General features: G+C 39.7%; 1 protein-coding gene across 2 annotated transcripts; it reads right to left on the bottom strand.

Annotated features, from left to right (window-relative positions):
- Window positions 1-4596: 4596 nt before the first annotated feature.
- Window positions 4597-14998, bottom strand: hmg20a (high mobility group 20A). 2 transcript variants are annotated; one of them, XM_061677915.1, is made up of 10 exons: window positions 14912-14998; window positions 14667-14711; window positions 12195-12271; window positions 11668-11877; window positions 11127-11259; window positions 9402-9439; window positions 8158-8233; window positions 6842-7057; window positions 5944-6076; window positions 4597-4983 (listed from the first exon to the last, which is right to left on the bottom strand). In XM_061677915.1, exons 3-10 carry the CDS (start codon window positions 12258-12260, stop codon window positions 4980-4982), a joined length of 876 nt encoding a protein of 291 aa, XP_061533899.1. In that variant the 5' UTR covers window positions 12261-12271; window positions 14667-14711; window positions 14912-14998; the 3' UTR covers window positions 4597-4979. The 2 variants fall into 2 exon arrangements, with proteins under 2 accessions (XP_061533899.1, XP_061533900.1); XM_061677916.1 differs by lacking the exon at window positions 4597-4983 and having other exon boundaries at window positions 5940-6076; window positions 14667-14974.
- Between the last annotated feature and the right edge of the window lie 207 nt (window positions 14999-15205).

The following is a 15205-nucleotide window of genomic DNA, read 5'->3' as shown; positions in this document are numbered from 1 at the left end:
TTAAGGTGCTGTGGGAAATAACAGGAAAATTGTGGTTAAGGTCCATTCCATGTGTGAATAACAGTAAAAAACATAATTCTTGGGGCAGTCTTAAAAAAAACGTGTCGAACCTGAAGGCAGCACAGTTGGAGGAGGAAAAAGGAGGCGGGGCTTATAGCCAGAGCTAGACGTGGGAATGACTCAAGGTTTGTTTTTTTGTAAGCAAATTCCAATCATTATTTCCTCCTCCTCCTCTCTGCTCTGCTCCTCTCGCACAACAGAAGATTGATAATTCTTGTCAAATGCATGTTTTAATGATATTTCCAGAAAAGACTGAATATTCTGACTTTGGTGTGGCAACGTTCCAACAATTTTTTTTTGTATTCGATTTTTTACCCAAGTATTCCTTCATAATGTTTAAAGGATCCTGAGCTAATGGGGAAATGTAAAAAAACAAAAAGAAAAGAGTAATAATCATCGAATATACAAGATATCATTTTCAGATTTTTAAAAAATAAATTGTATTTGCTTTGGTTTTCTATAACTCTTATTTTATTAAATGACTAATTTTAACATGGAGAGCTCGATAAAATAGCATAGAAGCGGCAGACTGTTATGGACCCCTATTTGATGAACATTGTCAGATTATTTAATGTAATTTTATTAGATTTAATTATTTGTATGGTTGTCATATTTATATTGGAAATTGTATTATGGATTTAATTATCTTAAATTTTTGAAAGATTAAGCATTATCTGATTATTATCATTACTTTTTATAGATACAGCGGTGCCTTGAAATACTAGTTTAATTTGTTCCTTGACTACACTCATAACCAAAAAAAAGTATCTCAAATAATTTTTCCCAATGAAAAGAAACGACTCGCAAGTCAAAGCAAAACAATCTGCTTAACGACAGTTCGTATCTTGAAAAACTTGTATGTTAGCTCACTTGTATCACAAGCCACCACTATCTACAATTTACAGCACTTGTGTTTTACACAAATTACAACATGGACCAAATATTTTTAGCAGGCTGAAAACTCGAGTTGCTCTGAAGGCCGCCTCAAAGAGATGCTAATGGCCGCCGAAGCCAGAAAGCCCAAAAACAAAGCAGGGCATACACTTGAAATGTCCTTCTAATCAGCAAAATGCGCAGTTTCGCCCAAATACAAATACACAATGCAGGTGCGGGTCGCTCCAAAAGATGTGAGCGAGTCTGGCAACATGAGTCAGTGCTGGCAGGAAGTCAGCTGTGTAATGATCAACTTTCAAGTGACTCACAGCTTTAAAAAAAAAAAAAAAAAAAAAAAAAAAGACGCCAGTCCTAATGATGGAAGCAAAGCGGGAACAAGCTCAAAGACTTTAGAGAGGCATTTTTGTGCTTTTATGACTGGCTGTCAAGCATGGTCATAGTCATGGAGAATGGTAAGATTTAGTGTATTTAAAAAAAATAATAATAATAAAAATAAAAAAAGGAATGTCGATGTTATTTTTGTTAATTGATTTAAAAATTACACGGTTGTGTTAAAGTAAAAAAAAGGAGGTCATTTGAAACTTCACAACTGAAATATTTTAACTAGCAAGTAGATGCAGTAACATATGTAATGTTACAAAGGGATGTAAAATTTCCTGAAACTTTCAGGTAAATGTCAGTAAAGTTGGGGAATTATAAAAACATTCTAAATTGGAAGTGGAACCCTGCTACTCGTGGGGCATAGGGACCGTGCCCCGACCGTGAATATCCGCAAATAATTTATACTCGCCTCAAAGTGATTGTAGACCATAAATACACCACAAACTACGATCCCCAAACACTTGCAAAGAGGCTCATAGTATTTCAAGCACTTGCTAACATACTGTAGACAGTCCATTCATCAGTGAATTCGGGAATGCTGATCCGCGAACATGTAGGGGGCCACTGTATTCCCAGAAATGTCTGTGAATTGCCATGAAAGTTCCCAACTTTGAAAATTCCAGAAATTTTGCAACCCTCGACATACGTCATCAAAACTACTCCCGATTCCTGATCCGGTTACTTGGTCACCTCAGATGTTAACGTGGCCTCTTTGCTTCTAAGCAGAATTTGTGGGCACTATCATTTGTACCAACAAGCGGAAAGAATGTCAAGGTCATTAGATAGTTTTCTTTGCAACTTCGGCAGAGGATTCTTTGCACCAAACAGCAGAGAAAGGACAGGGAGAGGCGGCAGGAACTGGTCAAAACTGGTCAGGCAGACACAAAACTTTGAGAATTATGAGACGCATTTATCAATACACATCACTTTTGAATTTGACTCGTTACTCTGTATTAAACATAAAATATGTATAGTAACCACAGCACCTCCTACTTGCTCGAGTAGGGCACTCCCTGACTTGCCCTCAATGCAAACAGTAGTTGCTTGCAGGGTATTTCTTGATATTCAAAGCAGGGCTCAGTCCCAGTTTACTTTAATTCTAAATTATGGATTTTTAAATGGGTCGACAGAGCTCAGTCGCAGTGGCTTTTTCCCTCCTCCCCTTCACTTTTGAGTACTTTATTGATTAAATAGGCAGGGACACAGAAGTTGCAATTACAAAACATTTGTGAAAGTCAATCAATGTTCAGCTTGGATGGTTAAAAGACCCTTTCATAAATATTCAATGGTGCCAGTTAGCACATGTGGTCATTTGGCGAACCAACGGCGCTTCCATTTTGGGAGTGGATGGCGTATCACTGGGCAAACAAGAGCCCGCTGAGGACGCGACATAGCGTCCCGACTCATCCGCGACACTCTCTCTGAATCACGTACCCTCAGCTTGCCTTTCTCCGGGCCTCCGCCCCAGTGTAAAGGAAGGCAGCCAAGGATGCAGGCGGAGAAAGGGCAATATTCATTTTGGGCGGACAGAAAAGATCAGGCGGGATGGATGAGAGACATCATGAGGTCACTGATTGGACTTGACCAATTCCGCCAATTAAAACAGTCAACAACACAGAACAGGAAACGGAATACAATGAGTCTCTGTCCTGGCTGCTCAGTACAACATGGCTAAAGCGACAGTGTTGATAAAAAAAAAAAATGGAATGCAAACTGCGACGACAGTTATGTTTTGTCTTAATGTGAGGAGACTCGCCTCCTAGGCACACACCATGAAGCACATTTTTCATCAGTTATTGGTGACAGCTATCGTTCTGTAGCTTCTTGGAAACTGCTTTTGACACTTGTATGATAGTTGAACATTTGAAAAAGTGGGACGCATGACTTGGACTTGCCTTCAACTTGCCTACACGTCACACCTATGTCAAATGATCAAAGAGCGAGTAGCTTTGTTTTAGTTTATAGCTAAATTTATTTTTATACTTGTATGACAGTTGAAAACTGCGACATATGACTTTCGATGACTTTAATTTTCCAATATACGCCAGGCTTCCATCATGCGTGATCAAAGAGTTAGTAGTTTCCTTGTTTATTATTAGTGGTTAAATGATTTTAACATTTGAATGACTGTATGCCAGGCTGACATCACATGAGCAAAGCATGCAGCATGAGCAAAGCATGCAGTTTTATTTTATCATATAACCTTTTAAACATGAATGAAAAATAAAGTGCAATGCATTACTTCCCTATATGCCAGGCACATGTGATCAAAGGGTGAGTAGTTGCATTTTGTTTTTGTTACACAATAGATAACTTCTTTTTACAAATGTATAACAAGAATAATAAAATGTTACAGAAAACATTGCCTGTAGTTATTAGTTAATAAGGATTTTATGATGAACATTTTTATTTCCATTATGTCCTTCGTGAAGTAAAAAGATTCTAAATTTAAACAAATCCAATGTTTACCATTGTGTTCAACCTCAGAGGTGCGACTTTCTTTTTTCTTTTTCCCCCCCCTGGGAACACTTTTTTTTTTTTTCATGATGTATTCAAGTTCAGGCACCAACATGAAAGCAAATAAGGCTGCAGCAAAGCCCATTAAACAAATGAGCTTAGGTGCCAGCTTACTGCACGAGCCGCCATGTTTATGTCAGAAGCCAAGAAGCTAAACAGCTAACAATACGAATAAAATGGTGGTGGTCTCCTGGGTGACACGGGCACAAACGAATAAAAGAGCTGAATCCAATTTCTGTCTTTACAAAAGGTAACAATTCTCAATGGTATTAATCAAGCAATATACAGGTATTAGGAGTTGTATTTTGTAGTGTATCTTTTTAAAACGATTACCTTATTTTGCTACATAAGAACTTAAATTTCATTATTATATTGACATCAAATTAATATTTTAATTAGCTGTTTTTTTTTTTTTTTTTACATCAAGTCTCTTTGGTGGTTGTATTCAGAGCATACAGGCTAACTAGCATCTGTGTGGGACATTGTCGGGTACAACAGTTGTGACACGTGTGGCCTTTGCAGACGGGAAGTCTCAGCTGGCAATGTGGAAAGAGGGAAAGGAGGGGGGGGAATGGCAGTGTTGAATGAAAACAGGAAGCCACATAATGTCCAGTTAAAAACAAACAGCAATAGCCGAAACCCATCTGAACTTATTTTTCAAGTGGTTTTGCTGTTATATGTTTGTTTCGTAATGAATGAATTTAGTGAGGACTTTCTAATAAGTAAGTAGTACACATCGGCTCTTTCTTACGTTTATTGAAAACACAACCACACATACAGAAAATAAATGGCACATTCTTCAACAGACCATTACAAAATATAAACCACTAAGTATTATTACTTTTTTTTTTTTTTTTTAAGAATACAAACACACGTTCCCCTCTGGGGACACATTTGTTGGATGTTGGTTATTGTTTCACAACATTTGAGTGTTTCACTGACAAGTGACAAAACTCTGGCTAGATCCATGAAATAACACCTTGGAAAATGAATATTAAAAAAGGAGAAATAAATATGTGGAGTTACATCATCATCACCTTCGCAGAGTATTAAATGTTCATTTTTGGGAGAGCTTGGCTGTAAGGATCAATGCTGACGTGCTTCTCTCCCACTCGGCCGTGCAGCAATTATCTGAGATGAAACAAAAGTCCATTGACACATTTGCATTTTTTTACATTTAATGCACAAAGCCCAGGTCCACATGAACATTTAATATATGTACTTGATTTTGACTTGTTTAATGGGATACAAATGCATTTTGGCCATTCATTAACAGTGTTTGGAGAGAAAAAATAAATAAATCTATATATATATATATATATATATATATATATATATATATATATATATATATATATAAATACAAATATACATATATATACATATTTAAACACAAATATACATATATATACATATATACATATATATATACATATAAATATATATATATATATACAAATATACATATGCATATATACAAATATACATATAAATATATATATATAAATATACATATATAAATATATATATATATATAAATAAATATATAAATATATAAATATATATATATAATAGAATGTTTTCTGTATTTCTTTTTTTTTCACTTGGGTTATTTTCGTTTCCTTTGCATTCAATTGTAGTGCTGATCCAGATAAAAACGTTTTTATTTATTTAGCATTTTCTCAATATGATGAATGAAACGAAACAGAATCTGTCTCGAAATCCGTCCATTTGTGACATGTCACATCACTTTCTGTCGAACAGGAAGTAGCCTAATAACTAACAAATAAATGGATACATTTGATGCTCACGTTAACGTTATCCAATTGACGTTTTATATTAAAGAGTAACATCCCCTTTTTTTTCCCCCATTTACCTTTGTTATTATTGTCTTTTCACAAAATGACTTTCTTCCACCTTCTCACTGGCTAAAATGGCCTCACATTGAGGTGTTATAGCACAATCTGTGTCATGATGTTGAGTGGACACTTGCTTTTTGTTCGTTTTTTCAACTTTAGAGTGGTGGATTTTATTATTCTTATTATTATGTATTTTGTAACTACCAGGGTTGCCCCAATAATGAACTCCTACCTGTCCAAACGGTTGACCAGGTCTCTCACAGTGTTGATGAGGCTGTCGTGTTCCGGGGGGTTGCTCATGATGATGCTGTGCAGCTTCTTCATGTATGAGTCGATGGAGTCAAGGGTGGGGATCTCTCCGCTGCCTGTTGAAATGATGACAGTAATAATTTATGTAACTGGAGACTTTTAAAGATGTTCAGATTCAAACCAGGCCAGTGAAGAAGAGTTAAAAAAAACAGGCACAGAAACATCAAGGTCACTGGCTGCAGAAATTCTTGTTCTGAGCAACATCAAGTGCTGCCTGAACTTGTTCACTGGCGTCATCAGTGGCACTGAGCGGTTGCTTAAAAAAAATAAAATAATAAAGTAAAAAGGCAAATTTGCAAGCAAACACTTGGCACTGCTTTCAATAAAACGCCTTTTTGTTCAGCGGACACCCCCAATCAATCTTTCGCCTCCACGCCCATGGGAAACGACGCCAACTGCAGTAGGAGCAGTGCAGGAAACCGACAGAGGACGGTTGAACCTTTATAGAAAACTATCTGATCTAAAACACTTTCCTGAAGAACTCCACAACAAGTTGCTTCTGACCGATCGTTACACTTGATGGATGTTGGAGCTTAGCTGTGCAAAATATATGACAAACAATGTGGACTAAGTATTCTCCATTGTTGTGAGTACTGGTCGATACAATAAGTGGCGTCATAATGATTTTTAACTCAACCGATTTTACATAGGTGAGCGACCCCACCCACGGCAAGGAAAATAAATATGAGCAGATCAGGGAGGGGAAAAAAATGATAAAAAGAAAAATCACTCTCAACACACCCCATACCACAGGATAATTGGTCAGTATAATCTTTGAGAGATCCAATAAAAGGGCTTTTGTGTGTCAGCCTGGTTGTTACCTGGCAGAGGCACAGAGGAGAAGCTGGAGGCGAGCGCCTGTCGCAGTGTGTCCAGGTGCTGATGGAGTAGGCTGTTGCGCCCCCTCTCTTGCATAACGTCACCCTCCAGGCGCTCCACAGCGCAGCGCATGCTCTCCACGTGCTTCTGGAGCGCGGCGTTACGCTCCTCGTACTCCATGTTGGTCTTGCGCAGCTGCCGCATCTCGGCCTCGCGAGCTACAGAAGAAGAAAACAATTAATGACAGGAGAAGTGTGACAGACATCAAAAGAGCATGCTACCTCCATGGCCTTGTATTTTTTTGCTCAGGTCTCTTCAGAAGAGACCATATTAGTGTTTACTCCTCCACACGCTTTCACATTTAAACTTATTGAAAACTGATTTATTGTGGTCTGTAACAACATAAGGGGGAAAATAAATAAATAAAATCTGCAAAGAATCAACACCATGAATCTAGCATGTACACAATCATGAACCCAAGATACATATATGAAAACAACTATCCATCCATCCATCCATCAATTTTCTGAGCCGCTTCTCCTCACTTGGGTCGCAGGCGTGCTGGAGCCTATCCCAGCTATCATCGGGCAGGAGGCGGGGTACACCCTGAACTGGTTGCCAGCCAATCGCAGGGCACATACAAACAAACAACCATTCGCACTTCACATTCACACCTACGGGCAATTGAGAGTCTCCTATCAATGCATGTTTTTGGGAGGAAACCGGAGTGCCCGGAGAAAACCCATGCAGGCACGGGGAGAACATGCAAACTCCACACAGGCGGGGTCGGGGATTGAACCCCGGACCTCAGAACTGTGAGGCAGACGCTCTAACCAGTCGTCCACCGTGCCGCCTGAAAACAACTATGTAAAAATAAATTATTCAACACAAACCACATTCACATGAAGCTCATCAATAGTATTAACCAGCATACGCGCCTAAATAACACACTGGCACAAACTGACAAGACATCAATATGGGCAAACAAATATGCGTACTATCAATTTACACAAACTGTATGAATGATTGAACTAACCTTTTGGCATTTAGACCCAACCATAAATGTTAGGAATACAGGAATTTTTTTAAAAGCAAAATGGACTATTAGCTGCATCGGGAGAGAAGCATAAACAGTTTCAGTTTCACTTTGTGAGCTTATTGTGTTTTACTGTTGGGTCTCCTTTCCCACATTTGAGGTCATTAGAGTAAGTATACTATAAAAACCCGTAGAAAAATGACCGCTTAAAAAAAATCTGCAAAATAGCGGGGGCACGAAGGATGAACTGCGATATAGTGGGCAAGCACTGTACTCCCTCACCTTTGCTGTGGTTGAGGAACTCCTCTGTGAAGATGGGGATGTCAAACACGGTTCTGTCCTTCCCCTCTGCATCTTTCTGGTGAGCAATAGAGACACACAGTGTGAAAACAATGACAGGAAACTATCAAAGCATTCAAGAGGAGGTAATTATCTCTGTTACTCAACGTTTCCATTGACTCTTGTTTGGTGTTTGGTGGATTAGGTCTAGGGTTAGGGCTAATTTTATATGTTCAAGAGCCTTAATAAGATGTGGAAGAACCATCAACAGTCACACTCTGCCCTGGGAGAACGTCCCATTCTTCAACCAGCATTTGTAACAAGTCAGCCAAAGCAGTTGTTTTGGTCACTCTGTCACGAAGAGCACGCCCGAGCTGATCCCACAAGTGCTCAATGCGGCTGAAGTCAGGCTATTTCATCCTCTCCACTCCCCAACTCTGAAGGTAGTCTCTGTTAAACCTTGTTCTGTGGGGCCGAACGTTGTCATTTTGAAGGATAGAGTTTGGTCCCAGATGATGGCGATAAGGGATTGCCACTGGTTGCAGAATCTCATCGTGATATTTCTGCATTCAGATTGCCTCCAGTGAGGGAGATGCCGCCCCAAACTATCACACTGCCTCCACCAAAAAGCCATCCCCCTATTGGGGCAGCCATCAGTTTGGAGATGGTGCGAGGGCTCACTCCAAACAATACAGCAACAAGGTTTTGCAGACGTGAGTTGACGTTTCGCTATCGCACGGGCCCTATCCAGTTCAGTCAAATGTGGCATGCCGATCCCTGGAGCAGACACATTCTGATCACTGTAGCATGGCCCATGCTCATGCTGAGGGTACCAGAAGCTCACAACAAGGGTCAATGGGAACAGCCAAATAAACTTTGGCAACTTTGGCGAATTTATCATGGGTGCAACCCACATACGCAGCTCTGTTGCTCACCCCCCGTTGCATGTTCCTTATAAATGTGGGGAAATAAAAAGGCCACTTTCCAACAGTGTAAGATTTACTTCCAAGAAAATACAACAGAGAAAATGTACCAAACACAAATTTCCTTAGTTTTTGTGCTACGTTATTTAACTAGAAAGATACACTCATAGATAACTACATTGTATCCAACTATACATCCTCCTATTTGTTACTGTTTATGTATACTGTATGTGGTGTGTGTGGTCAAAGCAGGAACCACAAGTGTCATTTCAATCAACTCCATGTAATATTGATGTGTTGACAACCCAGGAACGAGGCACTGACCTCGTGCAGAGCCTCGTTGGCCGCCTGGTTCCCGGCATCTGGTGAGGAAGGAAAAGAAGAGAGAGGGGGGAAAAAAAAAAAGAGAGAGAAATGAAGAAAGAGGACAGCAGATGAGTCATCTTTCCGTCACTGGGAGCCAGCTTTCACTCTTGACCCAGCGAGCAGAAGTCACACAAAAGAGTCCGTCCACTGCTCTAACGCTGCAAACTGTTCATTCGAGAGTTACAAATCGAGGGACGGCTCGGTTGGACCAAATGCTCCTTTGTGTCCGAGCGGTAAACCAAAAATTCAAGTGCATGGTACAGCAACAGGTGGCGCAATGACCACTTAGCGTCAGGCCATTTTAGCCAGTCAGAAACCTGAAGAAAGTCATTTTCAAATGAGGCATCATTACAAGTTACTCTCAAAACTCCCACTTGAATGTAAAATCACGAAACAAAAGTTTTTGCTTTTCGTTGGCTTTTTTGCCTTCCTATTCCCGCTCCATTAGCATAACCATGTGCCCATCAGGCGTCCTGTTTTGCTTCACAGTATTATTTCATTTTACGGTGGTTTGTCTCTTCACACTTGTATGGCAGTTAGCGATGTTAAAATACAACTTTAAAAATGTACTGAATAGTTAAATGTTCTATGATGGTTACAAATTAATTCACTTTACGTTATTTCCCACATAAAGTGGTACCATGAGTTACGAGTGACCTGACTTGCAAGTTTTTCGCGATACGAGCAGTCGTGCAGCAGATTTTTTTTACTTTGAGTTGAGAGCAAAAATTTGAGATACAAATGTGGTAATGGTGGCAGTAAACTCACCTCACAAAAAGCATCGGTTTGGGAGGGAAAAATTCGTACAAAAAAAGGGCCTTAAAGTTGTTTATTGCCACTCCCGACACGAAGTTTAAAGTCAATATCAACATAAAACAAAGAGAATGACTCTTCTATATAAAACAACTACATAACCTTTCCTCGAGACAGTCCGTTTAGCTAGTGGCAAAAAGAGTTTAATTCTTTACATTCTATTTAATTGGCATTGTTGGATTTTTTTATATATACATACAATATTAGAGTGCAACTTTTCTTATTAAAAACACATTATAAAAATGTGTTGTTGTTTTTTGGGGGGGAGGCTCGTACTAGGGGCTGAACGACATCAGATTTTTTGTCGTCGACGCTAAGGTGATAATAGTCAATTTGACGGCGACTGATGATGACATTGTCATAAGAACCTGAACGTCAACTAGCATCAGAGAATGAATTGCGCTCCACTTTGGAGATTCCACTGTATTGCAAAAGCTTGTTAATTTTCTGATCGAAGAAAATTTTTAAATGTAATCGCTTTCTTCATGCAACATCTTGTTTAAAAATGTTCACTGACTGACCTCTCAGGGGGAAAAAAAAGGCAAGCTCGAAGAAAAACGTTTTCTGTCTACATGCATACACTAGAAAAAAGCGTTGGGAAGTCTTCCCGCTGGCCAGAGCATTTGAAGTTTTAAGTGCAGTTTGTGTGTGGAGGAAAGGTCACATAAATCTATTTTAAAAATATACTGGGTCAACAAGCTAGTCACATGGCCATTTTAATCCGCTCTGGGATTTAGTACCAGTATTTATTTATTACTTTATTTGACACTTTCCCACTGTCAATTTTGTCCTGAGAAGAGTTTTCACAAGTACCTTCAATTCAGGAGCCAGCAGGGACAAAGAAAAACAACAAATTAGTCGAACTCTCACCGCCTCTGTGTCGCTTGCCCTTTTGCTTCTCTTGCACCTTCCTGGTGAAATGCTTGTATGCCTCCGTCTTCTGGTACTTCTCCAGCTCCCGCATGTAGCGCTCCTTGTCACGGTCCGCCTCATCCAAGTATTGCTGCGCACACACATGCACACAAAGGGTTCAAGTAAAATGTGGTGTCTCAGTACATTGCCCAACTCAACAGAATTCTTGACACACAAGTAAAAAAAAAAAAAAAAAAAAGTAAAGTACAAACTCCCCCCCAAAAAACAAGGCTGTATATTCGGTACTTAAAATACTTAATTTAAAAATATGCATCTGATAAACACACATATTCATCTTACAACAAAATGAATATGACTTTTTTGCTGCTTGTCTCCTTTATATGATGTCATAATTAAAAGATTCCTTTTTTAATTGGGCCTTTTCCAGATACTTTAAAATTGGCTTTAATGGCCTGCCCTTGACAGTATGTAAACACATTCTCATTTCTTGAGCTCAGTCAGTGTGATTTTTGGGTTTTTTTGCTTTGCTGTGACCTACCTGTTTCTCCTCAGGGGGGAGCTTGCTCCACTCGTTGCCCAGCATCCTGGTGATCTCCGGAAAGGGCACGTCCGGACGTTCGGCCCTCAGCTGCTCGCGCCTGTCATTCATGAAGCGAACGTAGCCCGTTAGCGGTGCTTTGGGCGCGTTCCTGTCCTTCATGGGCTTCTTCCTCTTCCTGCCTTTGGTCCAGTTGGCACGTCTCGTCTTCTAAGATGATAGCCACCAGGAAAAACATCAAGTAAGAACGACTCACTCACAAGATGGAAAGTTGACATGACATTTTACATCATCATTGACCAATGAAAAACATGAACCGTGGACCTTCAAAAAGTAGAACTTTAAATCAATATTGAACCTAATCAAATTGCAACCTACAAACTTGAAATTGAATCGAATCCTGACATTCTTAACAGTACCCAGCCCTAGTGAGTGGTTTCCATCCCACAAACAAAACACTTTTGTGTTTCAGCAGACAACATTTGGAGCCGTGTACACACTTTCCATTGTTCAGGTTCAGCTCGTACCTCATCTCCATTTCTCTGGCTGGCGTTCTCCGTATTGGCTGCAGGAGACGATTGCTGCTCATCCATATTTTTGAAATCTGTAAACAAAGAATAGACTTTCTACAAGTGACCACAATCATGACTTTTTTCAACCAATGGACAATAGGAGACGGGTTTACTATCTGGAAACATTTGTCACAGTAAAGCCTGCACCATCTGGGGGAGCCAGATAAGCCAAACTTTGACATTTATTTTTCATCCTGATAAAAGGGTGATTACAAGCAAACTCCATCAAGCCAGCCACATTTCCCATCTTCAGAAAAAAAAGAAAAGAAAATCAACTTCTGAATTATATAGTACAAATATTATTGAGTACTTGTGTGGGCACAGACTTAGCTCCGCAGACAGTAACAATCCGACATCCTTTTAAACTTTGAACCCTGTCCACGTCACTTGCACAGGAAGTGAGTGTCAACATCCTGGACAGCATTTCTGCCCCCAGCCAATAAACACTGTGGGAAATAAAGTCAAGAGGAATGAGACAATTCACTACAAATACTCCTTTTGGGTGGGGGAAGTCCAGTAAGGGTTCCTCTCCCAACATTTTTTCATGATGCCTGAATGAAAGTCAAGACTTACTCTATTTATAGGTCATTATATTCACATTAATTTAACACAGTGGTGTCCAAACTACGGCCTGAGGGAATTGCTTCACGCATCTTGACATGCAATGAAGGATTGATTTTTTTCAACATGCTAAAACCAATTAAAGGTGAAGAATGTCAGTGTTTTCTATACTACTTTTTTTGGGTATGTCTTTTATTCATATAGAGCATAGTGTGTCATACCAAATTTCTGAAATCTAGTAAGTAGGAATGTTTGATGCCACCTTTTTCCAGACCGATACCAGTATGAATATTCACTCAAGTACTCACCGATACTGCTACAGAGTACCGGTACCACTAGTACTTTTAATATATAAACTTTCAATTAACACAATACACATAATTGTGAACGCTGACTCGCTTTATGACATATGATTCACTGCTGTGTCAAACCACCGCAGTGTTGCGCCAACAACTGGCAAGGAGGACTTAGTCCACATCATATTTTCTTGCCTTTAAGTATCGGTGGCTGGTATCGGCAGCCTTCACCAGTATGTAATGCCTTGAAATAAGGCTGGTATCGGCCTGATACCGATACCTGGTATCTGTACTCGTCCATCACTACAATCTACGAGATGTGTCATAAAGGTTCCAGCATTACTGTCACACAAGATATTTTCAATCCAAACTAAAAATTTTCACTTTTGAAATAATCCCTTCGCGCAGTCTAACCCACTTCACAGTCTAGCCTTCTCTGCCACGCTTTTATGCACTTTTATGGATTCTTCCAGGATTCTTCGCACCTCTGTTGTCAGGGCCATCTTGGCAAATCTGTTGTTCACATTTTCAAAACGGGTCCCTCTGTTGACCCCCTTGAGCTTGGGGGGGAAGAGCAAATAAATGACTAAATCGCAGGTAGTTAGGAAGGTTGCTCCAAACATGGTGATGTTCTTCTCGGTCAGAAACTGTTGGATGCTCAAGGTGTTGTGAGCAGGCACGTTGTCATGGTGAAGCAGCCATGAGTCATCCTGTTACAACTCTCACCTTTTCTTGCACACTGAATGAAGCAAACAGAGCAGACACTCATTGTACACTTACTGGGTGGTCATCTGGCCCACACTGAAGGGGAAAGCTGACAGTTCATAGTTCTACATTCAGCTTTTTTGACTATTCTGGAACCTTTCTGACTCTTCGTATGCGATTTGCTGTATTATGCTGCACTACCCTCTTCTGGTTGGAATCCCAAAATGCACAATTTTTTTTTTTGCTTATCCAGGATGATTGATGTCACTTTGTCCACATAGGACTGAATTTTCCAAAAACGCACATAGGACTGGGGTTTCCATAAAGGGTTAAACTTAAACGTAGCACATAATATTATGCCAGTTAGGCAATCAGTCAGTAAAAGCACAAAAAGAGTGGGCTATTTCGCAAATGTTGTGGATTTTTATGATTAGGAATGTAACATAAGTCAATGTGTATTTATTTCCACAGCCCGCAATAACTGCAGTGGCAAATATACGTTTAATTAACCTGTGTTGACGTGACAGCTGCTATACTTGCTTTGGTTACGTTAGCGAACATCAGTGTTTCACGAAATATTAGCACGCAACAGCACTAAAAATCCACAACATAGTTTGACATTTACATGACATTGCAAAATCTTTGAAGGCCAAAAGTTCTATGAAATGTTGACAACTGTAACGACGGTCGCCTCGGACTCATCGAGCTGCTAGCCAACAAGCTATCGGTGCTGTTAGCATTGTTTTAGAAAAGAGCCGACCGTCAAACATTCCACTTTTGTTATCGTGCGCCCCACGCTATGTCTCGTGAAACAAAATCTAACAAACAAAGAAGCAAAAACCACATAATTAAATCCAAAACTAACCTTAGAAAATGTGGATGGGAGCCGAACAGCAGCAAATGGGTTTTCCTATCAAAACAATACAGGAACGACTGTCAAAGAATCATGAATGTAGATGGGTCAGCCATCTCTTCCATGTAAACTAGAGCCGCGTTACTATTTTACATCTTGCCATATTAGTAACACTTAAGTGCGGTTAGCAAAACAAACGATATATTTGCACTCATTAGGATTGGGAACCAAAATACAAATGCAGACCAAATATTTACCCCCTGCGAAATATCTGCTCTAGATTATGACTTTCTAGACACGCTCTGCTGCTGGCATCTCTTCTTCGTCGAACCGACTGACTAAATGTAACGCTGGTTGTCGCTGCCATCTAACGGCAGATTTATATATTACATCAGAAATGCACTGCCTTCTAACGGCGGATTTATATGTTACATCACACTGCGTGAATTTGTTCAATCTATTCTAGACAGACAGACAGACAGACAGACAGACAGACAGATAGATAGATAGATAGATAGATAGATAGATAGATAGATAGATAGATAGATAGA

This window comes from Phycodurus eques, chromosome 5 (assembly GCF_024500275.1).
Source record: "Phycodurus eques isolate BA_2022a chromosome 5, UOR_Pequ_1.1, whole genome shotgun sequence".
NCBI lineage: Eukaryota > Metazoa > Chordata > Actinopteri > Syngnathiformes > Syngnathidae > Phycodurus > Phycodurus eques.
Note: the sequence above shows the minus strand (reverse complement) of the source record. Positions and strands in the feature narration are given on the sequence as shown.